Raw genomic sequence first — 27,347 nt, forward strand, 5'->3', positions numbered from 1 at the left:
GCTGGGAAGATGCTTCTGGATAGGATTCCGACTAGGGCAGGCCCAGGAGTGCCCCACCCCTTGGCATTCTCTAAGGGCAATTGAGGGCTGTCTCTGTCCTGGGCAAGGTGAGTGCTTAGCTTCCCAATTGACTTTCACGTTCCGTCCTCGGTCAGCAGCCATCACTCACTAGATTCGGCACTTCCTATGTTCAAATCAACACTAGGTTTTTGTGGCTGCAGTGGTGAGCAAAACAGGCCCAGTGTATGCCTGTCTTGGAACTTGTGTTCTAGAGGAAGAGAGACATTAAACAACTAAATGGCTTTTAAAGAACATTATACTGTGTTTCATGCTTTTAAATAATTTTAACGAACAAATAAAATTCATGATATGGCAACAAATCAAACACTATAAGAGGTTCTTCAAGAAAAAGTTTATACTGGTGCGTATTCTGTCAAGTTTACAATAAAACATTTCATCACAAAGGGCATTTACGGGGTATAAAGAGGCTTTACTAGGGGCATCTACCTGGACTGACGATCAGCGAAGAGTTCACCGAGCTGACTTTAGAAAAGTGACTGTGAGTACTTCCCTGGCGGAGGAAAGAGCATGCGCAGGCCCTGCAGTAGGAGAGGGTGGTATCAGATTAGGACCAGTGCCGCTGGACTACAGAAAGCCGTGGGAGGATCGTGAGATGAGGGTTAGATTTTCTAGAATCCTGTGTCCTGTCCAGACTAGAGAATTTGGATTTTAATCCAGGAACAAAGGGAATTTATTAGAAGATTCAAAATAAGAAGCCACATGATTCAATTTTTTTTGTAAGAACACTGGAATAGTTGAGTGCTATGTGGAGAATGGATTGAAAGGTGATGAGAACAGGTGCAAGAAGATCAGTTGGGAGACTATTTCACTTTTAACAGGCCTATCTTAAGTTTCTAGTGTGCTTTGCAAATGAGCCAAAATAAATAGTGATTATGGAGGGTTCTGGGAAGAAAGAGGGATTTGAGTGAGCTTTCAAGGAAACATGGGCTTTAAATACATGGAAAAAATTGGTATAATGATTGGGAGTTAGAATGTATTCAGTACTGTGATGAAGCAGACATTAACATCATTTTAATTGAATTTCAGGGGTCAAGTTACATGATCAAGGGTCACAGAACTAACATTTCAGTCCAAGTTGACTGATTCCATTAATATGTGTTGGGATCTGGGCTTGGACATTTGTAAAGGGCTGTTGTGATGTGCAGCCAGGGTTGAATACCACTAGTTGAAGGCTGAGAAAAGATGGGGGGTGGGCCTTGCGGGGGTGCTGTCCACACTGAGGAGAATGAGAGCCACTGAAGGAGGAAAGGGATCTGACTGTAGGGCCCTTAGGGCAAAAGAAGGCGATAAAAAACCTTTGAAGAATTTTAAAGAGGAGGGTGTAATACAAAGAAATGGAAACCCAAGAAAACAGTAATAGATAAATATGTGGGAATAGTCAGTGGTCTCAGAAAAAACACTGTAGAAAGAGTAGGGTGATTTGAGTCAATATAACCAATACTTACGGAATTTTTGTCTTCTGAATAACAGAGCCAAAGTACACAGTGTTTTTGAGATTGGAAGTCTAGTAAAGGACAATTAGAGAATTTCCTCCGCTCTGAGGCATACATTGAAAATTTTAATTTTCTTTAAATGAGGATGTATTTCATAACAGTTTTTTTTACAAATGCACTATACAAATGTGGTGCCCAGATAAATCTGTCATTAAATCAATAGTGTGTTGCCCTGGCTGGTGTAGCTCAGTGGATTGAGCACAGCCCTGTGAAGCAAAGGGTGGCCGGTTCAATTCCCAGTCAGAGCACATGCCTGGGTTGCAGGCCAGGACCCCAGTAGGGAACACATGAGAGTCAACCGCACACTGATGTTTCTCTCCCACCCTTCCCCCTCTCTAAAAAATAAATAAATAAAATATTTTAAAAATCAATAGTGTGTTTTGCAATTTATTACATCCTAAAGACCAATAAAGGTATACTTCAACAAACATAAAATGAAGATGTGCTACATTCCAGGTGCTCAGAATGTTAAAAATTAATAAGCAAAGTCACTACTCTCAAGTAGCTCAGAGACTTTCAGGACAGACATATATAAAGAGAAGATTACAATACAATGTACATTGATGGAGAAAGATTGCATTAATGGGTGTGGGTTGACTTTTCTTTCTTCTGAATTGAAATATCCTTTTGTGTTAAAAAAGGATGTACACAGTGCACACAGTGGGCACAACTTGAGTACCCAGCTTGGGAAATAGGGGAGGCTGTGCCACAGGACTCTACAGGACACCCAGTACCTTAAGCCATACTACCAAGACACAGAGTGATAGTAGCTCTACTTAACATATAGAAACAAACACAGGGAGACTGCCAAAATAAAGAGACAAATATGATGCCCAAATGACAGAACAGAATAAAACTATGGAAAAAGAACTAAACAAAATAGAGACAAGCAATTTACTAGATGGAGAGAGATTTCACAACACTTGTTATAAGGATGCCAAGGAACTTAGTGAGGGGCCTCAACAGCATTAAAAACTCCAGTCAGAAACAATGGATACACTAATTGAAATATACAACAGTGTACAGGGAATCAAGAGTAGAATGGATGAAGCTAAGAATCAAGTCAGTGACTTGGAATACAAGGAAGCAAAAAGTAAGCATCAGAACAGTAAGAAGAAAAAAGAATTTTAAAAAATGAGGATAGTGTAAGGAGCCTCTGGGACAGGCATATCCATATTCATATTATGGGGGTGCTGGAAGGAGAAGAGAGAGAGCAAGAAATTGGAAACTTATTTGAAAAAATAATGAGAAGAAACTTCCCTAACTTGATGAAAGAAATAGACACACTAATCAAGGAAGTGTGGAGAGTCCCAAACAAGATGGAAACAAAGAAGACCACACCAAGACACATCCTAATTAAAATGCCAAATGTTAAAGACAAGGAAAGACTCTTAAAAGCAGCAAAGCAAAAGCAGTTAGTTACTTACAAGTGAGTTCCCATAAGACTGTCAGCTGATTTCTCAAAAGAAACTTTTCAGGCTAAAAGTGCTTGGCAAGAAATATTCAAAGTGATGAAAAGTAAAGATCTACAGTCAACATTACTCTACCCAGCAAAGATATCATTTGATATCATATCTTCCCAGACAAGAACAAGCTAAAGGAGTTCAGCACCACCAAACCAGTATTATACGAAATGTTAAATAAAGAAGAAGAAGAAGAAGAAGAAGAAGAAGAAGAAGAAGAAGAAGAAGAAGAAGAAGAAGAAGAGGAAGAAGAGGAGGAGGAGGAGGAAGAAAAAAATGGTAATAAATACATATCTATCAACAGTTGGATCTAGGGAAAGAAAACAAAATAAATAAACAAGCAGAACAGAAACAGAATCGTAGCTACAGAGAACATTTTAATCATTGCCAGATGGGAGGGTCTCAGGGAGATGGGCAAAAAAGGTAGAGGAATTATGAAGTACAAATTGGTAGTGATAGAATAGTCATGAGGATGTAAAGTACAGCATAGGAGTAGAGTTGCCAAAGAACATATATACATGACCTATGAACATGGACAACAGTGTGGGGATTGCCTAAACAAGTGAGGGGGTGCTGGGCGGAGAGGGGCAAAGGGGAAAAAACTGGGACAACTGTAATAGCATAAACAATAAAATATATTTTTTTAAAAAGAAACATCCTCTTGTTTTAAATAGCTTTAGTTTCTCTAGATATGAGACCTAATCATTAACTCATTTTTGTCTCTTTTGTTTGCAATTGGGCGTTTATATACATACAGTATTTCTAATTTGAATAACAATAAAAAGCACAGATAGGAAATTGAAAAACAATTTACAGTCAAATTAGAAGAGGTCATAAAAGAATGTATTGCAGTGGGCTGACAGGGCTTTTTGTTTTGTTTGAAGATTTGAGTGAATTCTGCAGAAGCTACACACCATTACTGAACATCGTGGGTCATGGAAGTATCTTGTTTTCTTTTTCTTTTTTTCCCCTTAACTCAGTGCTTGGCAAAATGGGGCATTCAAATCATATTTGCAAACCCCAGTTTTTCTTGTCATGACAGCACACATTGGTGTCATTTGGGCTGGAGAAGCTGAAGGAGTTCAAGTCATGATGACTTCCGGAGAGAGATCAAATTTAAGCTGGCTTTAAAGAACAGTTTAGGAAAATCTTTGCTGCCTACTTGGGTGAATTTTTTATCCATGTAATAAAAGAGTCCCTGAGATTATGAAGTCAACAGAATTATCCATGGGCAAACATCATTCCAGAAAGGAGCCGCTGACATGCCTCCAACCAAATGCCACAACAAAGTTGCCTCTTTGCCAACTTGGAGCTTGAGATATTTGCCGCTTATCTGCTGATTTATAGGTTTGTCTTAGGAATAATGTCTTAAGGAGCACTTCAAGTTCCTATGATCTGCCATTGTCTTTAGATGGGGGTGTCAAGGAAGCTGTAAACTCCAAGGTCAGGACAACCAAACCAGATGTCAGCCATGGAAGAGAAAAACCAACATGAGTCTTAACAGGTCAGAATTAACTACAACCTCCCCTAACTTTTCATTTACTTGAGAATCAGAAAGATGCAGCTCTTTTTAGAGGGTCAGCTCTCCCAATCTGCCTTCTTGTCTGCCTTTGCATCATCATAAGGTTGGTTAGTGAGCAACCATCATCAAGAAGTGCACAGTACAGCCCTGGCTGGTGTAGCTCAGTGGATTGAGCACAGACTGTGAACCAAGGGGTCACCAGTTTGATTCCCAGTCGGGGCACATGCCTAAGTTGTGGGCCAGGTCCCCAGTGGGGGTCACATGAGAGTCAACCACACACTGCCATTTCTCTCCCTCTCTTTCTCCCTTCCTTCCCCTCTCTCTAAGAATAAATAAATAAAGTCTTTAAAAAAAAAAGAAGTGCACAGTATGGCATAGTTGGAAGAGTGAGGAATCCAGAAAGCTGGTTTCACTAGGAATTTATCTTCCCCGGAGAAATAAAATAAAAGGTGCACAAAGATTTAGCTAAAAGGAAGGCCAAAAGTATCTGCAGCACAACAATGTCAGAAATAATCTAATATCTCCCACGTAGGGGATTGTTAGCAGTCATGAAACAGTGTCTACACAGAGATTAAGAGCAAGGGCCCAGAAGCCAAACTTCTCAGCTTCACTGCCTATTAGCTGTGATGCCTTGGAAAATGACTTAGGCTATTTATCCCTCAGTTCCCCAACCTGTAAAGTGATGGTAACAATCTGCTCCACTGAGTTGTTGTATAGATGTGGTGTTGTTACATACACAGCACTTGGAACACACTGAGTACCCAGTAAATAGTGTGACCATATTATTTACCACCTAAAATAGGGCACTTTGGAGAGTGAAACAAGAAGGTAATTGAAATAGTCACAAAGACAACAGTCTAAAATAAAACTACCCTGAGAAAATCAGGCCACTCTATTAATAAATGTTATCTATTAGTCAAATAAATGAAGTACATTAAAATAATGTAGCTAAATGCATTGATTAATATTTACATTATATTGTTAGCTAGAACTAATCAGTGTAGAGATTCAACAGAGGTTGGACATTTCATACTATATAGCTGAGTAATCTCCTAAAAGTAGAACAAAAAGTGTAAGAGATGAAAAATAATAAAAGAAAAAATATGAAAATAAAAGAATCAATTAAATTAGTCTAATATCTAGCTAGTAAGATATCAAAGAAAACAGAAGGAAATAAATAGTACAAAAAATTTTCTCAGAAGGGAATAACGTGAATTTCCAGACTGAAAGTTTCCATCAAACTAAATTCTAAGAAACAGCATCAAGGTATGTCGTAGTGAGACTTCATTATACTTGGGTAAAGAGATGTGTCTAAAGCCTTCCAGAGGAAAACTGGGATATTTTCAAAGAATCAGGAATCAGTGAGGCATCATACTTCATTATATGTTCAGCAACACCGGACCTAGAAGGCAGTAGGACAATGACTCCCACGTCTCACAGAAAGTGACTTTCAACCTATAATTCTACAAGCAGCCAAATCCTTAGGCAGGAAGGTGGGGAGAAAAAAGACAATTTCAGACATGTATTTTCTAAAAAAAAAAAATGCACCTCAAAGCATTTTTTCCTAGGCAGCAGCTAGAGAATATTATCTAGCAAGACCAGGGCATGGGGATAAATCAAAGGAAGAGAAAGAAATATTGATCCAAGAAACAAGAGTCACACCAGAGGTAACAGGCAAAGGGAATTCCCAAGATGGGACAAAGGAAAGAGCCAGGAATAGGACCATACAGGGAACTAGAGAATATCAATGCAGACAGGAGTAGAACAAGCGAGGACCCCAGAGGGGACACTGACTGTGTATAAAGCCGTGTTAAACCCTGGCTGGCATAGCTCAGTGGATCGAGCACAGGCCTGTGAACCATGCAATCGCGGTTCGATTCCCAGTCAGGGCACATGCCTGGGTTGCAGGCCAGTTCCCAGTAGGGAACTCACGAGAGGCAACACACATTGATGTTTCTCTCCTTCTCTCCTTCCCTTTCTCTCTAAAGATAAACAAATAAAATTAATTTAAAAAAAAGCTGGGTTAAGTTCCAGAAGCACCAAGTAAGCTAAAAAAGGCTACATTTGGTGAAGTGAATGTTGGGCTAGGGGGTAGGGAGAAAGAAATTTTTTAAATTTTATAAGCATTTGATTACTGCTTGCGTGTATTATGTACATGGACCTAAATTCATTAAAATTGAAAAAATTAGCACTACGTTATATACAATCATTTTATTTTGATACACATAATTATAAAATGGGAGAAATAGCAATAGTCCACCATAATTTTAATAGTTAAGGGCTCCTAAATTGAAAAAACTCTCTGTTTAAAACCAGGACTTTTAGCACTGAAGAATTATTCGTTGACCTGAATGAACAGGGCTTTCTGTTTCAGCAGAAAGGTGTAAGGTGTGCTTGTGTCTGGCCCTAGTCAGGTGGTGTGTAGGAAATTGCCTGTTTTATTCCATAATGAAATACTGCTGGCAAAGCCTCTTGTTAAACTAGCACAGGTTTAATGACAGCCACGACTTAAAATATATTGGTACATAAATGCATGCCTTTTTTCTTGTAGTTGTTTTCCTCAAAACATCTATAAATCTCAACAGCTTTCTATGGTGAGGGCCATAGTTCCACCAGCACAGGGGGTGGATATCCATAAGCAATAAGTAGGAAAATTCTGCAATTTTTGAGGTCAGCAGCACCCATTCCCACATTGGCCCTTTGTGTCTGTTACTTAAAAATTATCTTCACATTTCCTTCCCTGGAGCCTCCTCCTGCCCTAGTCTTTTCTCAGCTGGGCAGTGAGGGAAGAGGGCTCTCAGGAGACTGCAGGTACTCAGGACAGTGCAGAGCTCCCATGTCACTCTGGAGTGCCGCACATGGTAGGTGTCCAGGTACCCATTTGCCAAATGCCCGACTTCCAACTCTGTGCCACACACTGTGCTAGGCCTGGGGTTTCAGGAGGGAACAAGACAGACCCAATTCCTCCTTCTTTACGTCCTATCAGGGAAGACACAACAGAAATAGCTGAACATAATGTTTGATGATTTCACTGTAGGAGGCACAGAAATGTTTATGGCTGAATGAATGCACATTGCTTATCTCAGGATGAAGCACTTGCAACCAATGGATAAGATACAACAGTTTCAGAAAAGCTACTATTTTTTTGAGAGAAAAACCAGCTAAAGAAAGAGACAGTGCTGGTATTCTTATGAAGAAAACCTACTAGGCTCTCCCTTGCCCAGATGGGGAAAAATTCAGTTCGTTTCAGAAGGCAGCCCTTCACGGCAAATTATTCTCTGTGTAATAAACTGACATCAAAGTGTGTTAGAAAGAGGCACTGTCAATCCATGGACCTATCACCAATAATTTCTCAGCATTTCACACATCAGAACTCTTGCCACTGGAGCCTATTTCAGACCAAGGTTACGGACGGAGCAGATGCTGGACCTAACAAAACAGTTTATGGCAATGAAATCCAAGCACTGACTGCAAACTAAAAATAACCAGATGGGCTAAAATTTTAGGCTCAGGCAAATAGAGTTCAGTACTGAAAAGAATACTAAAAAAGCTGTATTATTACAAGTATTTGGATTGTGTTTTATTTTCTAGTAGCTATTAAATTTTATAAAGCCACAAACATGTCCTGATCATGGTAATTTCAAACATTCTTATATTACCAAACAAAAAGTTGATAAGGTCATTTAGCTAATATCTATATTACCAGGTGAAACAACAAAATAACCATCCATTCCACTGAATGCATGTTACTTACTATCATTTTTGCTTTTTGGGTTTTTTTTTTTTTAACTTTTAAGACTGCTGATGATTTCAGATTTACATAACTGGAAGGTCTTATGAACAAGACTTTGGAGTTGGATGTAGCTGGGTTAATTCCCTTCTTTTAGGAAATGTAGGTGCTTTCTGCACCTCAGTGTCAAAGATGAAAAGGGGAATGATAACAGCTACCACATGGGGTTGTCTTGAGAATGAAGTCAACGGACGTGAAGCCCCAGCATGGATCCAACACAGGGAAGGTCTGAGGGTACAGAGGCCAGGCTGTGGCATTAAACCACAGTTGAGAGTTCATAAGTATGTCATCACTTTATATTTTAATGTGGCTTCATACTTATAACATGACCCTCAAGAGCAGCTTGTGTTTATACTCTATTAATCCTAATTTAGTTTTCAATAGTACCACTTTTGTTCTTTATTCTGTCCATGTTATGGACAAGTATAATACCATGGAAATAAATCCTGCCCTCAAAGAGCTTATCAAGAGTGGGAGGAACAGACACATAAACAGGTAATTATAGAGTGTATTAGGATACAGTGATCAAAATATTTGGCCAACCGATATGCGTTGATTATATAAGTGCCTGGCATTATGCTTGGTGCTGGGTTTAGACATTTAACAAAGTATAACTACTAAGTGTGATGCCTGTTACAACAAGGAGTATTTTAGCAGGTGCAATGGAAATGTATATTTGAATATGTAAACTTTGAGGGGGATTCAGGCAAGCTGCATAAGGTTACCTGAGCTTGAAGACAGATAGGAGTTAGCTCTAAAATTGCTGGGTTTAGATTCTAAGGTGCTATCATTTTAGAGACGGAACGTCACGTGTTCAGATGAATTACCTTGGAGCACAGTGACCACATATTTGACAGAAGGTTCTCATTTCTAGCCTCTATAATAACATATAAAGATGGCAGGATTTATACCGAACCTGTGGCTTATTTTTTATCTGGCAGCTTAAAGGCGAACTCATTAAAAGTCAAAGAAAAGTTACATGGTGGGTGGCAGAACAAATGTGTGCTTCACTGAGCAGAGATAAGGCCTTCAAGACAGTTTCTCCCAGAATCAAAGTCACTCTCTGCTGTTACTCAGCAAGACATGATGCAGGCGTTGCTCCTCCAAATCTACCATGACACCACCAGCCCCTCCTCTGGGTTAGATGCATACGGTGATGACGACAGGAAAGAAATGGGAAAGCCTCACTGGTTCCACACTTGGTCTGACACATCGGACCTATGAGATGTAGCTTATACCCAACTTCTTATTTATAAGATAAATTAATATAAATATAAAAACTTTAAAAATCCTAAATGGGTATCTACTAATAGTTGATGATTTAACCCATGGAGAGAAATTATTCCAAGAAACTTTAATGCACAGAAATGTGGGTATAAATCTCTAGTGGGATGTGTTCCAAGAAGAAAAGGATCTGCTGAAGCTGGTAGTGTTGGTAGTGTCGCACCGACTCTGCGGACGGATAAAGCAAATGAGCAATGATGTGATTGTACAGCCATCCCTGGTTTGGTTGAGTACCAGATTCTTAAAGCAGGAGAAAGGAAACATAGATGTTAAGGTAAAAGAGCTGAAAAACAAATCCTGAATGTGATTGGAAGATATATGTGTACATACATATGACTGTGTGTGTTTATATATATTTTTTCATGGTGCTATTCACTATAAAGGCCTAGACGTGGGAACCAAGTCAGTAGCTCTGAGCTCCACTAGTACTTACTTCTACTCTTCAAGAAGCATGTCTACCAACAGGAATTGGGCTTGGAGAAATGGCTGATTGCATATTTGGGGAAGGAAATGGAAAGGAGGTTACTACATCCTGCCATACCAGGCAAGGAAGCTATCCAAGATGACTACAGTCCTAAGGGACTTAGAAGCTAAACTTGAAGAGACCCCCAGTGGCCAAAAAAGACAACTTGGAGAAAAGGGGGATAGCCTCAATGGATTTATATACATCTACCTACATATACATAAACATAATCATTCATGAGTTCACAATGTCACCTAAAAAACCATGACAAACTGGCCGCATTGAAGAATTCCCATGAACCAACTTATTTTGAAAATGAGTAAATAAAAGGAAGGAATCAAACATGAATCTGCCTTTCTACTACAAACTATACATACTACTGTAACCAAACAGAAGATGAGGTGACTTTAAAGGAATCCAAGTAATCTAGCTAACACATAAAGAAGGAATAAAGGAATTGGAATATAACTACCTTGCAAATGCTGATAAATTAATGAATCTAGGCACCAATCATCAGTGGCTGCCAAAACCAGAAAAACAGAAATGATTAGTTATTACAGGGTAGGGCAAAAGTAGGTTTACAGGTGTTCACATGGAAAATAATACAACAATTAAGAATAAACTCTCTGTTTCACTTACTCACAACTGTGAATCTACTTTTGCCTCATCCTGTGGGTACATGTTGATGAAAGAACATACCACCACCTGTAAAGTAGTTGTTAGGAGCTAAATTTTACCCCTCCAAAATCACATGTTGATGTCCTAACCCTCAGTGCCTCAGAAGGTAACTATATTTAGAAATAGATTCTTCAAAGAGGCCATTAAAATGAGGCCATTAGGGTGATACCCAATCCCAGATGAGCGGTGTCCTGGTGAGGAGATTTGAACACAGACTCGTGCAGAGAAACGACCATGCAGGCACATGGAGAAGACGGCCATCTTCTACGGAGAGAGGCCTCAGAAGAAACCAGCCCTGACGACAACTTGATCTTGGAGTGCTGGCCTCCAGAATTGTGAGAAAGTACCGTTATGTTGTTTAAACCACCCAGTCGATGGTGCTGTGTTATGGCTGCCCTAACAAACTAGACAGTAGTCTTGTCCCCAAAACCTAACTTAGATCAGGCCTGTAAATCCAACTAACAGTGCAGAGTAAATAAGAAGACAGCAGAAAATGCTAAATGACAATCCAGAGATGTTGCTGGAGAAATGTATTGTGGGAAATTTTATAGAACAAATGGAAACAAAATTTTGTTTCACCAGTAAATAATGAGAAGAAAGATGAGGAGGAAGAAGAGCAGGAGGAAGGGAAGAGATGGAGAAGAGAGATGAAGGAGAACTTATGAATGAAAAGAAACTTAAAAGACTTAACAACTGCAAGATGTGAAACTTATTTGGGTTCTGTTTCTAACAAACTTAAAAATCATAACATTTATGAGAAAACCAGAATTTTGAAGTCTGAATATTTAGTGAAATCATTATATTTTAAGAGGAAAATGGCATTGTGATTATGTTAAAAAAGGTTTCACATTTTTCAGTTATACCAGAAAGAGGAGGATTAGTAAGTAGGAAAGAAGTTTAATAAGATTGGCTATAAATTGATAGTGTTTGAAGTTGGATAATGAGTACATAGGAATCTTTAAACTATTTTGTGTATATTTAAATTTCCAAAGTAGCTTAAAATAAACTATATCTATTTTATCTTTAGTTAATGAAGGTCAAGATGTACCATTTGGATAGGTAAACTTGTCCCAGAGCTAAACTGATAGTTGCTAACTGTGATAGTCTCCCAGAGCTAACTGTGATAGTCTCCCAGCTAACCTTCACCTGTCTCACTGCCTGGCCACAGAAACCAACGTGGCTTGCCTCTCCTCCGCTGGTTGTTTTGTGATACGCACAGGAATAAACAAGTGATGCCCAGGAAGCACCCGCACAGAGCTTCAGAAGCTCTGTGACTGTCAGAACTTCCGGACCACTTACATAAACTCAATCTCTGACAGCATCAGGAATTACATCCAACATTCCTCAGAGGTGACCCTAGACAGTCTAACACACCACATTTCCAGTAAGCTTTTCAACAGCTGCCCCTGAGGCTACGTGCATGAGTGAGAATCACTTCTTCTATCAATCATTTTTAAAAATCATTTAAAAATCTTCAAATCATTTAAGATTTCCTGAGTGGAAATCTTAATAAACACCACTGTGTATTTCTACATTATGGACAAACTCTTGGCAACAACAATCTTTTGGATTATGTTATTCTGCACAGGAAGAGGACATATTTCACTCAGATTGTGTAACCCTGTCTCAGGAAGCCAGCTGGCGCCCATAAGGGCAACTGGTAGGTGCTGGTGACGACATCACTGTGGCGAGGACAGCAGTTTTCACACTTTGGAGCTCAGGGAAGACAATTTGGCTAAGTAACAAGAAGTGTTCGCTTCAGGTAATGTGAGTTCTTGCTTGTTTCAGTTCACTCTTCAATGCAGTGCTAGACTATTTAACAAGGCTTTCAAATAGAGTGCTTGTGTTTCCTATGAAATAAAAGCAGTAAGCTGAACCAAAATATTGACAATCAGACGTCTGAAGCATATGGTGTGTGTAATTTCACAGAACCACTTAAACCTTTGATGCTGTCCTTCAACATCCTTCGATGCTGACCCAAGGATGGGTCTTTCCTTCCCCCTCTTCCTTCCTTTCTGGACTAATTTTATTTTTATTTGTTACTTGCAGCATACAGAGCAAAGGACTCAGTATTTGAGGGCATGTTATAAAACAGACAAAATAGCTCAAAGAGGGTAGTGATGATAAAACTTCATAGTTTGAATCTGTAATAGAATTAGCAACACTACATCCGTATACACTATTATATAACTAATAGCACAGATAAAGCAAATAAAATGTACTAATTACCAAATATTTCCTCCCCAGGTTTGTAAAACACAAAAATGGCACAAAAAAGAGAAAATGATTTAATTAACCCTCGTTTAATGAGTGTGTTCAGGGGAGAAAAGTGCATTGAATTCTCCAGTTAACTGGTAAATAGTTAACACCTTTATTTCCCCTTCATGCTAAGGCACACTTCTCTGTTTTGGAGGAGTACGTTTTCTTGCATTACAGAGAAATCAAGTTTACTAACTATAAGAGACCCGTTTCTTTGTGATTAAGGCCACTGTAGAGATTCCAGATTGTCATTCCAGCACGTAATCTTACACTGGGGGAATGACCTAAGCTATTACATGAGTGTACATTGACCCCACGTTATTCCCTGGTTTTGTTTTTTACCGAACATCAAGGATATGAGCTTGTTTTACCATTCTTTGTCCACTCCTTCTCAGGAGAGTGGAGTTCAGTTAAAAGGTCCCATCAGTTTGATGAGATGCAGCCCAGGTTTGGCTCCAGCAACCTCATCATCAGACATTCTGGTGATGGAGTCAGGTGGCATTTATGTGCGAATAAACTCTGCCATGTCCTTTGGCCTCCACCAAGTTCAGAACGGGGCAGTCAGAATGAAATGCCCAGGAGCTTGTTATAGATTTTTAAATTACAGAATTTGATTGCAGGAGAGCATTTCCGTTTCATTCTCTTGATAGTTATTTTATGAACAAGCTGTTCTATTTGAAGTCTCTAAAAATGATGGGAAATCTCTCAACTGTGGTTTAGCTCTGAACCAGTGGTGGGATAGCCGTGCTCTTAGGTAGTATCATGTCTTCGGATGCATACTGGGTACAAGAACCTAACTCTGATTTCACCTGTGGTGATAGCTTGCTAGAATGACACTGCAAATCAGGAGACCTCCATGCAAGTCTGCGAACTGAGGTTGTGGGAAAAGTTCATCTCAAAAGGTGTTTCCAGCCTGAGCTTCTCTTTCTAATTGGTGAAAATCATCCACTGGTGTTTGTTGCCTGCTGACCATATTTCCCCTGGCTGATCGGCATTCTTGCTTGAGGAAAGCCTCTGGCTTTTATTTCTTCAATCAACAGATATATATTAAGCATCTACTCTGGGCCAGACACTGTTCTAGGGACTAGATTCTGGGACACATTAGTGAACCAAACAGAAAAGGCCCCTGCCCCCATGGAGTTGGTGTTCCAATGGAAGGAGAAAAGACAAGGGAAGAAATGAGTGAAGGAGGTGACATCAAATGGTGATCAACACACTGAACAAACTCTAACAGGAATGAACACGGTGAACTGAGTGTTGGTTGTGACTTGACTGCGTTCTCCCAAAAGCAGGTCTTCAGACCAGCATTCAAATACAAGTAGTTTCTTTGGGTGCCAATCCCTTCTTGGATTGTTTTTCTTTTACTGTCACAGGGAATGGTGGAGTAAACAGTTTGTCTTAGGCCCCAGTTGTGACTACAAAGGGGTGATGGCCAAGGCTTTCCAGAGCCTGAGGGGGCAGGGAACTGATGTGTCCCTCTGGGGGAGTTCGGAGGCCAGCCTGGCTGACCTGGCTGTGCCCTGGGGCCTGGGGGTCCATGTCTGGAGGCTGTGCAGCAGGCAAGGCTGACAGAGGATGCCCGTTTTACGGGAGCCTCGTCGGGTTTTTCAGCATCTCTTTTAGGTGGAATGTAGTTTGGTGTGGCTTGAGCTATGAGGAAGGAAGCACGGATGCTGAGAGTAAATGTTCATGAAGGTGGCCAAGCTCAAGTGCATCTCCAGCCCCAAGTGCCATGCAGAGGTGACCCACAAAGGGGAGATGGGTATTGGTAGGTCAGTCCTCATCTACCCGCCCGGCAGAGTGCTCCATTGTGGGACCTTGACTACAGGGGCCACCCCTCGAGCATCACTTCATCTCAAGCTTCCAATTCAGTTGCCCTGGATTCATCAGCCACAGCCAGGGCCAGGCTTTTTCTACTTAAAGGAAGATAGGGTAGTCTTACACCTAGTTATCTTTTTCTTTTAAAAGTAGGATTCAAGCAATGTTCTTATGTCTGCAGTAGCTACGCTGGCAATTTGGGAAGACCTCTCTTGTGTTTTCCCAAACATTTCTTTGGGAAGCAATTTCATTTTTATCCTCGAGACAGTAATGTTTCTTAATGTGACTCACACCATTGTGTTTATTAATTAAAATCTATCCACTTCTACAAAAATAGTTTGTGTCTATAGATAACACAGACCCACTTAATACATTTGATTTTGAATTGTTAGTTATCTAAAACTAATCATAGGCCTCTGTGCTCTTTTGGGAAGGAGAGAACTACTAAACAAGAATTTAAAAAATCAAGCAGCTGTAAACTTTTATCTTCAACATCTTATCATGAATGGTTAACCTTAGCAGTTTATTGCAATCAAATAACCTCTTAGTAACCATTTCACTGATTTATAGGCACAGCAGTAAATGAACAATTGTTTATTCATATGCTAATATCTTGGTCCATTTGCCACGGATCTATCTTACACAGACTATTGGCTTTCCATGTGGTCGCCCAGGGGACATTGAACACATACAGACCAGGTGTGTGCTCAGTACACTCTGGCTGAGACTCTTGTCTAAAGACACGATCAATAATATATACAGCTTCCGGATCTTTGAGGCTATAAATGTCCTCAAATTGTCCTAACCATCTAGTCGACTACTATTTTAAAAGTTTGTCTTAAACAGAGTCAGTTACAACTCAAAGGTAGAACCTTAATTTTCCCAGCACCCTAAAGACTAAAAATTAAACAAGCAAGCACGACCCATGCTTTTCAGATAAATCCCTATAAACTTCTCTGGCTATGGGTTACTAAAAATTAGCTTCTTTTATAAGCCTCTCTTTCCACTCACCAAAAACCTCCTGGACAACAAGTAACCTAGGATAAACTCCATTAGCTTCAAAATTCTTCTCTACTGGTAATTGCTAAATTTAGATGTGTACTCATTTTGTTTGTCCAAACAGGAAATAGCAAGACAATTTCGTGTTTTTAGTCATCTCCATGACAGCTGTTAATTCAGAATCAGATAAATGCTATCCCAGAGAATTAAGATGAAAAATCTTTTGGAAACATGACACAACTCCATTGCAAGTGATTTTAATAAGGGCAGGGAGGGAGGGAGGATTGATGTGTATGAGATAAGGTTGGATATAATTAAATGACGGTACGGCTTAAACTAAGCTGCAGCATCCCAACTTCCTCAGGCCCTCCTCAGTGGCACCGCCCCTTCAAGTTATGCCCCCTAGAAAAAGGCCAGGTCATACCACTTTACAGTGCCTCCCCCCAGCTCTGGGCACTGGAAGTCTGGTCTCTGGCCATAGAATAAAAGGCAGCAGCAAGGGAGCACAGAAGGAAGTATTTTCTCAGGCAGCCGGTGTCTCTGAAATCACACCACATATGTAACTGCCTGTATGATAGAAATACCCACTCCACCGATGCAGAAGACCAATTCGAAAAACAAAAATTAGATCAAAAACATCTTTAAAGTTCTCATTAGGGCCTTAATTCCTTGGCAGGCTCTGACTTTAGGTGCGGACTACACCACAAATGCAGAAAGATCTTTAAAAACCAGGGAGCTTGTTTTCCTGCAAACGTTCCAAAGAGAAAATCACAGGGCGAGGAGGGCTGTTCCCTCAGGAAGCACATATCCTGCCAAATGGTTTCTAAATGTGTTTCTCAAAAATGTCCTTGTGCTATCAATGGCTTTTGAGTGCTTCTGGAAATGGAAGGAGCAGCTATCAATGAGAGCAAACATTTAAGGGAACTAGCTTGCTAAGAAACCAGGTAGTCACGCTTTTAAGTCACAAGATAGATTCAGTAAAAGTCCTCTTCACAGGCTCGAAATACCCAGAGTTACATCACTTTCTGATGCTACAAGGGAAATGCTGAAGCCCTAAGGGGAAGTTTCCCCATATTTCTCTATTTGAGACTCAACTAAATAACCAGACTGACTCACTGGAACTTACACAGTTGGCAGTTTGTTTCTTAAACTTTGGAATCCCAAAGGCAGTAATTTTGCCACTTATGACAACTATTTTCGTCAACCAGAGGGAACTCAAATGTCAAAACAGTAGAAAAAGGCTTGCTTTTGGGCAAGACTGACGCTGGGTGGTCAGCCTCCAGAATAACCAGCTACTATGATGGATTTAAGTAAACACGAATCTAGCCAGTTCTTCCGCCAACATACTGAGCGTTCATTGAATAGTTCGGTCATAAATCAAAGCGACCACTCCAGGATCCCCTGTAGGCCCAGAGTCACAAAAAGGCAGGGACCCAGAAGACCGAGCAGGGCACCCACCCTAACCGGTCCCCTCTCCAGGTGTCCACAGTATTTTTCCTGGCAGAAGTGTCAAAATTAAAGTCAAGTTTGTCCCGTGGGTTTTAGACAGTTATATAAGCAAGGTCCAGCCAGTCACTTCCCAACTCAGTGCTCAAGTCTGTTTCATCTCCTCACCCCATTTCTCTGCTGTCCAGGCTGTGAGGAAAATTTTGACCATTGCCCAAAGAGTCAATAGTTTTTAAGGAAAACGTGGACATGTTTTATGGGAAAAATAACACATGCTCACAGTTTTAAAACTTCAAAGGGCAAAAGAAGTGTGTATATTTAAAACCGGTTCCACTCCACTCCAAATCCTCTTATCAGGTGTACGCACAGTCTCACTGGAGATAACCGCGAAACATTTTCTGTACTGTCATAGATGCAAGCAAAATTGACCAGAAATATTTCCTGTGTTCAGGAACTCTGCTAGCCACTGGGAAAAAAAAAAGTAAGAACAGATCCTTCCCATTGCAGATTTACTGAGGGCGAGTACATGACAACACCGAGTACAATAGGTATGAACAATGTACCATGGGAGACACCGGCGCTCATAGCCGTGGCCCCAAGTTGAAGTTCGGGTAGCATTTAGGAATGCGTTGTGGGAGAGGGGACATGCACTGCACTTTTAAAGCTGAGTGGGAAATCAAAAAGGACAGCTTGGAGGTGGGGCCGGGAAAGGAAATTCAGCCACAGGATTCACATCACACAAGCGAAGGCCTAGAGAAGCGAACCTTGGTGAGGTGCTGCGGAAATGGCTCATTATCTGATGTTGTGGCTACAACACAGGACACTGCTGTGGGGGTGTGGTGGGAGTTGCAGTGTAGGGGTCAGATTGTGTGGTGTTTCAAATTCCATACTGAAGATCTTGTGCTGAGTTCTGTAGGGAACGGACTGTTTTAAAATTTTAAGTAAGGAAGTGATAAACTAAACCTGTGTGTTAGAAAGAATACCTACTGTGTAACAGGTGTAGAAAACTGTTTATGGCGTGGATGGAGCAGAGAAGAGATGGAAGGAAGACGTAGTAAGTGATATTGGAACAACTGCAGTGATGGGAGCCTGAATTAGTTGACAGTGGTAAAGTTTGAAAAGGCCTCAGTGAGACTTGGCAAACAGCCACACGTGGAGGGAAGGAGCAGGTGTGAAAGTCAAAAGCAATTCTGCTATGTCTTTTGAGAGGCTGGGTATATGCTTATGTCATTGTCCAAAACAGCAAATAGAGGAAGGAGAGGGCATCTTCGGGCAGACGGGGGAGGAAGCAGTGCGATGGGGAGATGAGGTGAGAGGCAGCATCCTATAATGATGACATAGTCAACAGTTACTGAATTTTTACTATGGGCCAGATACTATTTTAAGTGCTTTATAAGTATTAGCTCATTTAGTCCTCATAAAGAATAGGTATTAGCCCTGGCTGGTATAGCTCAGTGGATTGAGCACGGGCTGCGAACCAAAGGGTTGTCGTCGGTTCAATTCCCAGTCAGAGCACATGCCTGGGTTGCAGGCCAGGTCCAGGTCCCTGGTGGTGGCCACATGAGAGGCAATGACACATTGATACTTCTTTCCTTCTCTTTCTCCCTCCCTTCTTCTCTTTCTAAAACTAAATATAAATAAAATTTTAAAAAAAGAATAGGTATTATAATAGTATTACCTCCATTTTACAGATGAAGTAATTGCATAAGTTTAGAATCAGACAACTCTGAGTTCAAACCCTAGATTTACTGCTTTGTATCTGTTTGATCTGGGATAAAAGGATTATTCAATTTAATTTCAGGTGCAAAAGCTAGGAAATGATACCTATCATGTGGGCTTATTATGAAGATTAGAGGTAATACACACGAAACAGCACAGAGTCTAGAACCTCACATATCTCAATAAATGCTAGAACTTATTAAAAGCTATGAGACATCCTGGCTCTACATTCAGTAAGAAGCTGGGAATTTAGATTGTAGAGCTACAAGTAAAAAATTTTAAACATCACATGTTAATGTTGGTCGGATCCTTGGATATAAATGCTCTTTCCTGCCTAGTTTGGAGGTGGGTGGTAGTGTACCAAGAGATGAGAATCACAGGGAATTCTTGGGAATACTAATGGTAAAGGAGCAAGAATGAAAGCCTCTTCCAAAAGAAATGTAGATGAAGCAATATGAGAAGTAAGGGAGGGGGCTGGTAGCAATGGGAGATCAATTACAGACAAAAAGACTGGCTGAATAAGTAAATACAAACAGAGGAGAGGCACATTTCCCACCGTCAGAAAGAGCTGCAAATGAATGAGCTACAAGAGAATGAGAATGAATCCTCTGATGAACGTTGTGGAATGCCGTCTGCCACGGCTGCGTGACAGTGACTTGCCCAGCACTCAGGTCTTGAGTCCTAAATACCACCTTCCAATGAAACGAACTAGGGTTCCTCTGAGAAATGGATTATCATGGAGCTCGGGGAGGAAAGATGAACCTGGAACCTTTTTTGTGCTGAAAAGTAAGAAAATGCTCAAAGAATGACAAGGTCATGTCAAAAGGACACAGAAGCCAGACTGAAAGAGCTCCCACCAGCCAAATCTAGGACAACTTGAACATAAAAAATGAACATTATAAATGGATTACAGCCCCACTGAGTAAAATAGGAAACCATGAGTCCGCACTGATACAAATAAAAGAATGAATTGTGCATCGAGTGTAGGATGAGATTTCTGACGTAGTTTCAAAGTGTTTCCTGACAAATACTAATAACAAAAGGAAAAAGTCATTTTATAGGTGAGAGGCCTGGCAGACACTGCTTTAATCAAGCAACCTGCGTGAACCGCACCAGAACCAGGACAAGTCACACCATGGCCATCATGTGTCATTCTTGATTGAATTCGTCTAACCTGAATCTAATCAAGAAGAACAAAATAAGCCTAAATTGAGGGACATTACAAAATAACTGGTCTGTGCTCTTCAGAAGCATCATGGCAGCATGAAAATCCCAGGAAGACTGAGGCATGGGTCCTGATTGGAGGAGACTGAGGGGAGAAAACGCAAAGTCACGTTCTGAACTGGATCCTTTTGCAGAATGGACATTGTAGGGACAACTGGCGAAGCGTGAATGGTGTCTGAGGGCTAGATGGCAGTAATTCAAACAACTGAATTTTCTGAGTTCCTCTGATTTCGATGGTTATATTGAGGTTTTGTTGAATGTCCTTGTTTGTAGGAATGGCACACGCAAGTATTTGGGGAAGATGGATATCATGGCAATGCACACCTTCAAATACTTCAGGAAAAGCGGCATTTGTACTGTGCTTCCACTTTTCTAGAAGCTAGGAATTATTTCAAAAAAGAAAAAAACTAAAAGTTAATGGTAAGAATGTTATGCTAAGAATGTTTGGTTGCATTATTTGTTTTAGTGTGCATGTGTACGTGTGTGTGCTGTTGTGCATTTGGCACTAACAGTGAACCATTACTGATAGCCAGGCAGCCCCACTCCATCTGAAGCCCAAGCTTCTCCTTCTTGGTTTACCTCTTTTCACTTCTGTGGCTCATTTCTAAATTCAGTATAGTATGCATAATACCCCATACTGTGTATGGCTAGTATTTCTATAAAACCATTAAAATCTGGATTACGACTAATTTTTAACTTGCCATTACTCCTGGTGATTCAAGATTCAGGGATATAGGATAGTCTGAATTTAAAATAAAAGATTATAAAATACCTTAGTGCTTCAATGAAGACAAACTATGCGCAAGGATTTTCCTAAACTACTCAGTATCAGTACTTCTATAACACATTACTTTTGAGAAAATGTGGCACATTTGCACGGAATGGTTTTCCTATGAACCATTAATCGAGCTAATGTGAACTATAAACAATGCCTGTCCCACATTCTAACCATTAGCTATTTTGCCCTTTAAACTTTCTTGAGGCTATTCCCAGCTATTAATCTGCATTTGTAAATAGGAAAACTCAGACAAAGTGGACTGTGGGAAAACTCAGACAAAGTGGACTGTAGGGACCCATTCCTCACACCTGCCACTGGTGGGAGGCAAGGAGGAGGCTGCAGGGTAGGCGAGTGGAGGGCATTGGGGAGGGAGAGTAGATCCCCTTGGAAGTAATGCCGGGGGTGGGGGGTACTAGAAATATTGGAAAGAACACTTTGTAAAGTATGGGATTGTCTAAGCACTATGCTGTACACCTGAAACTACTGCAAAATAATATTGAATAGAAACTGTAATTGAACTAAATTTTAAAAATTTAAAAAAAGAAATTCCGCCCTGGTGTTTGTTCTCCCTCCCTCCCCGATTACTCCATCCATCACAGAATAGTTAGGTGAGTGTGAACTACCTGTCAGGCAGGGTAACGGGGGCTGGAGCGATCGATGATGGAGCTGATGATGAATGAGACATATTCTGGGCTCTTTAAGGAGCACTGAGTTTGGAGGAGAGAGCCTGCTGTCCTGGAAATTTAATATATTTAAGTTTCTACAAAAGAATTCACATGTAACATGCTGTGGAAGGAGAGAACGTGCTGCCTGACAGGAACGAGGAAAGTCTGCACAGAAACGGTGCCATTTAAAGCCTTGGCTATAGTCTGTCAGGAAGGGAGGGAGGGAGCCACCAGCAGAAAGAACGGTGGAAGCAGAAGTCTGAAGGTCTGAGAGCCCAGCTCCTTGTGAAGCTGTGTGTGCGTGTGTGTGTGTGTGTGTGTGTGTGTATTTTCGAGAGGACTGAGGGGCTGCAGAACAGACCAGAAAAGTCCCTGTGGGCAGACCATTTAAAAAAGAGGGAGAAAACAGACAAAAAGCTAATAGCAACAACACACACCCTTGTGTGCTTTGCTAGGGAGCTGGCACTGTATTCGGCAGGCTGTGGAGTGCTGGGGAGGGTGTGGCGCCGAGGGAGGGCCAGTCTCCTCCCTAGGCCGGGGTTCTGGGATTCCAGGGGTGGAAGGGAGTGTCTGACCCTGCGTGCCTTGAGGATCCACGGCCTCTCTCTTCGTTTGGCTCTTGACCTAAGCATTACCTCCCCCTCTCCTGCTTCCCACAAAAACAGCATGCCCTGCATTTTCTATTCCTAATCTGGATTTATTATTCTCCATGGTACTTCCCAAATATTTGACTGACTTATTTTTATTGTCTGTCTCCCCCACTGGTATGTAAGCTCTGTGATACATGAACTTTGTTCCAAACTGCTATTTCCTCTGCTGCATCCTATGCTGGGTATAGTTGTGTGCACATGGCCTTGAGTGAGAGTGATGCAGACCTGCCATGAATCTTGATCCAAAGGACTTGGGAACCCACAGAACTCAGAATCAAGGAAGGGAAATCTGCAGTGGCCAAGGGGCTCTGAGCATCCGGGTAGAGGGATGGTGGGGTAAGAAGCCCCAAGAGGGTCCCTAGAGTGACGACAGACTTCCGAATGGGATGGCAGATCCTTGTCCACTGGTCCTTTGTCTTTTCCCCTCTGAGCCGGCCCTTTGTATCTGGAAGGTAGTTCTCGAACAATATTCTATTTAAGGGTGTGGGAACCTAGAAAATCATTTCCCTGGGGAAAGGGAATAAAGCCTAGATCTTTCTTCTAATATGCTGTCCAAAAAGCCAGAGTCGGGAACTGCAGAGCCAGTGCTTTCCTGAATTCCCGAGCTCTCAGGGTGAGCAGACTGTGTCCTGCAGAACTTGTGGGTCTCACAGGGTCTCGGCCTGAGTATTTTACCTTCCACTTCCCAGCATCTTGCATGCTCAGCCTGTCGGACATGAGGGGCACTCATGACAAGGGCGAATACATCAGTCAGGTTCCTAGGTTACGGCAGTTCCCCATCTCCAGCAGCCGGATGTCCGGTGAAGTGAGTGGGCAGGGCCTGGAAACTTCTCAGAACACTGGCTCAGGACGTTAGTTTTCCCAAGCTTCGTGGCTAGAAATCACAAGGTAAATAGACCAATCTCAACTATTTGAAAACTGGTCACCTTGTTTGTAGGCCCTTCCAATCTGAGAACTGATCAATTTGTTCCTATTTCAGGCAACCAAAACCTTATGTTATGGATATGCTAGGAAGATTCAGCCGCGGTCGAATTGCCTGGAATATAGGCGATTATGAGAACACCAATCTAAGAAATTCCAGAGCGGCCTCCCTCGTTAGACAGAGTAAGGCAGCCCTGCCAAGAGCTTCCAGGCTGCCTAAGCCACCAAAGCCAGCAAAACAAGAGGTATGATCATCTGCTTTTCTGAATCATAGAAAACACCAAGCTTTTGCAATGTATAGAGAATGCTATACAACGGTAATACTGCTTAATAATGTTTTATAGCGCCTTTTAACCTATCGAACCATTCTGAAATTTATATTGGATTTCCACAGTAATGTCTATGTTGTGGGTAGGTGAGTATTACTCCCACTTTACAGCTGAAGAAAATGAGAGGTTGTGGGGTTCGGTCTTTACAACTGCCCATTGATTGTGCGGTTGGACCTGGGGGGAGGCCAGCCCCTTGATTTCCAATACCCGAGAAAGCTCTGTCTGTGAAACCCTTACACATGGCCTAGCAGAATGAGAACTCGCCAGTTCAAATTTTTCCCATTACTATCTATGGAATCTTGAGCAAGCTGTATATGTTTTTTTTTAATAAGGAAAATGGGAATATGAGTATGTGTCGTGAATATTGTGTAGTTATCATGGGAATCAAGTAAAGAATGTGTAAGAGTGTATGTTCAGATTAACCACCACTTCCTAAGGTTCGTCTGCATAATCCCACAGCACAGTGCACACTGCAGCCATGCAGTGTTGCCAGTATGACCACAAATTCCACGGCAGAAAGGGTAACGGCACAGCTGGGCTCCATTCGGAGACGCATGCTCTGTACACAAAGACAGTCTCCTGGCTCCACTGACTCTTGCCAACTCCCTAGAATATTGCTTACCCTCTGTCACCAGAAGTCTGATTCATTAGCAATTAATCATATCTATTGGAAACGCTCTGTGAGGGGGCTGTAGAAGTCCTCCTTGGTAGGTCCTGACCCAGGGACACTTTGTACTGAAAAAGGGAGCAGTTCAGCTGCTAATATGCTTACATGGTCTGACTTTTGGGCTGGGTCCAAATGAGAGGATTTACTATAGTGTGTGTAGAAGAGACTTGGATTAGTTGTTTTTCATCTCTGAACTAAATTTGTGTAGGGCTGGAGCAAACATAAATTATATGATCCCTAAGGTCTCTTCTATCAGTCAGTCAACTGAACAAACATATATGTTTTTTTTTAAGTTAAAAAATCATCCATTAAAAAATGTGTTAAGGGACTTTTCATTTTGAAATGATTTCAAACTTGCAAAAGTATTGCAAGAACAGGAGAAAGTGAATTTGCTTTAATGTTTTTTTCTATGTGTGCAAATATATACATAGGCACACATATATATCTGTTTTCTCCCAAACCATTCAAGGGTAAGCTGCAGACATGATGCTCCTTCACCCCTGAATATTTCAGGTTGTATTTCCTAGGAACAAGGGTATGCTCTCACATGACCACAGTACAATGATAAGACTTAGGAAATTTAACATGGATACAATATTATTATCTAATCCAGTGATTTTCAGCTTTTTTCATCTCATGGCACACATAAATTACTAAAATTCTGCAGCTCATCAAAAAAGATTTTATAGTTGCCACTCTGACAAAAAGATGGAATTTTTTATTCATTCATACCAATGGCTATTGTTGTGTTGGCTGTTGTCTTTTTTATTTGACAACATAAAGGAAAGAGGTCAGTGCCTCTGACTAGTCAGGTATTGCGTGTTCTAAAAATTCTTGTGGCAGACCCATTTAAAATTGATATCTAATCTACAGTTCATAATCCAACTTTATTAATTGACCCGATAATGTCCTTTTCTTCTTCTCTGATCCAAGATCCCACCTAGGATCATGTATACATTTACTCCTTATGTCTCTTCAGTCTCCTTCACTTTGGAACATTCCCTTAGTCTGGGACTTTCATAGCCCTGACACATTTTGAAGAGTATAGACCAGTTGTGTAGAACATCTGTTGGATTTATCTGACTTGGATTTATCTGACGCTTTCTCGTGAGTAGATTCGGGTTTTGTGTTTCTGGCAGGAATCCCAGGTAAGTCATGTTCTGCCATTCTCAGTACATCACATCAAAGAGGCACCTGAGGCAGGTTTAACTCATTGTTGGTGAGAGTAATCGTTCACTTGGTCACATCTCTTCCCTTCCAGAGATAAACAAAACACTGTATCACTCAAAATAATCTTTTTATCAACTATCCTTTCTTCTATATCCAGAGATATATTAGAAACTTGTTTCCCAAGTCCATTTTTGGGGGCCATCTCACAAGATTCTTACAGATAACACTTTAATAAGTACTCAAGCCTCCCCTGCACCTAATATAAATCCTCTTCAATGAAAATAAAGTGAAGTGCCCTGGCTGGTGTAGCTCAGTGGATTGAGCACGGGCCTGAGAACCAAAAGATTGTGGTTGATTCCTAGTCAGAGCACATGCCTGGGTTGCAGGCCAGTTCCCAGCAGGGGACGCATGAGAGGCAAATGTACATTGATATCTCTCTCTCCCTCTCTCCTGCCCTTCCCCTCTAAAGATAAATAAATAAAATCTTAAAGAAAATAAGTGAAGAGAGTGCACTTACAAATTCAAAAGCAAATAATGGCTAAACGTGTGCAAAGCCGCCAACACAACATCCCACACTAGCCACCGGTGAGTGGCTGCCATCACTGTGCTTATCAGGAATGCCAGCACTTTTCCATTCTTACCCTAGAGAACTCAGAGCCATGCACTGGAAGCAGCCTCAAAAAGGGAGAAATCTGTCCGAGGTACTGAGTGCTTTGGGGGAAATATTAGAAGCATAATGCTGTACATAATATTATGTTTTCTTACCAAGATAGATGGCTCAAAGTGGGAGTATTTTATATATTCAGGTCCTTGGGTTTGGATTTCTACTTATAAACCTAAGTTTGGAATGCAGTTAAAATACTTCTAAAATGTAATTTATGATGTTTAACAGTATGCATCATTTTTGTATACATTTACCTAAAATGCTTACAAATATTTTTGAAAGTATGACAAATGTCTAAACTGTATTTTCTATGTTTCTCCAAATTTCTCAAGTTCTACCTTCTAGTCCACTTGTTATTTTCCCTTTTTGATATTTGATTCATTTTTTGTCTCCACATAGCCACTAAAGTGTCATCAAATTTATGACACATTTTTTTTTATCATCATCCATTTCTATTTCATAGGTATAATTTCAGTGCTTGATACATTCTTCCTTCATCCATTCATTCACATTGGGTGCGAAGGCAGTCATTCTCAAATTTTAATGTGTGTGGGAATCATTTGGAGATCAAGTTCAGATGCAGATTCTAATTTGGTAGGTCTGGAATGGGGCTTTGTGATTGTGCATTTCTCTCCAGGCCCCAAGCAATGCATCTGCTGCTGCTCCAGGGACCTTGAGTGGTAAGGGGCTAGAGGATCTGACTGTGAATTAATGCATGTTGAGCTAGGAAGAGGAAGGACTTGATGGAGGGAACGGAAAGGAGATGGGGAAGAATAAGTTGGTAAGGCAAAAGCAATCGCCACCTAGTGTTTTGGAGGAAGTACATGTGGTTCAACATGGCTGGAAAATAGTGTGCCAAGACACATATGTGGTGATTAGACACGGGAAGAGGGGCCACTGGTGTCATTTGAATGCATGATACTAGGAACTTGGAATTTACTGGGCTGACTTTTAAACAAAAGTGCTAAGAATCAACTTTATTATGGCAAGATTATTTAGACACCACCTGGAAGATAAAAACTGTTTGACATGCAAGGGAGATGAGTTTGAAAGGCATTTTGGTAGCTCAACTGACAAATGAGCAGGGACTAACAGAGGGCAAGCAGAAAGGAGGAAACGTGATGTATTATATTACAGAGACACAAAGGAAGCACTAGACTCAACAGCGGTGCTGACGGGGTGTGGGAAAAGCCTTCAGTAACAATGGAAAAGAACAAAATAGGGACTGAACCTCAGACCTCGGGAGAGTAGGAAGGGGGTGAGG

The 27,347-nt window shown here is 41.0% G+C and overlaps 1 protein-coding gene across 1 annotated transcript in view; it reads left to right on the top strand.

Moving 5' to 3' along the window:
* Positions 1–27,347, top strand: part of CUNH4orf45 (chromosome unknown C4orf45 homolog) — an 89,520-nt gene that overhangs the window by 52,296 nt on the left and 9,877 nt on the right. Inside the window, exon 4 of the mRNA XM_053658736.1 lies at positions 23,312–23,498. Within this exon, the coding sequence (XP_053514711.1) occupies positions 23,312–23,498 (187 nt within the window). The remainder of the gene's footprint in view (positions 1–23,311; positions 23,499–27,347) is intronic.

This window comes from Artibeus jamaicensis, unplaced genomic scaffold, assembly GCF_021234435.1.
Source record: "Artibeus jamaicensis isolate MK-2021 breed Jamaican fruit bat unplaced genomic scaffold, CSHL_Jam_final scaffold_537, whole genome shotgun sequence".
NCBI lineage: Eukaryota > Metazoa > Chordata > Mammalia > Chiroptera > Phyllostomidae > Artibeus > Artibeus jamaicensis.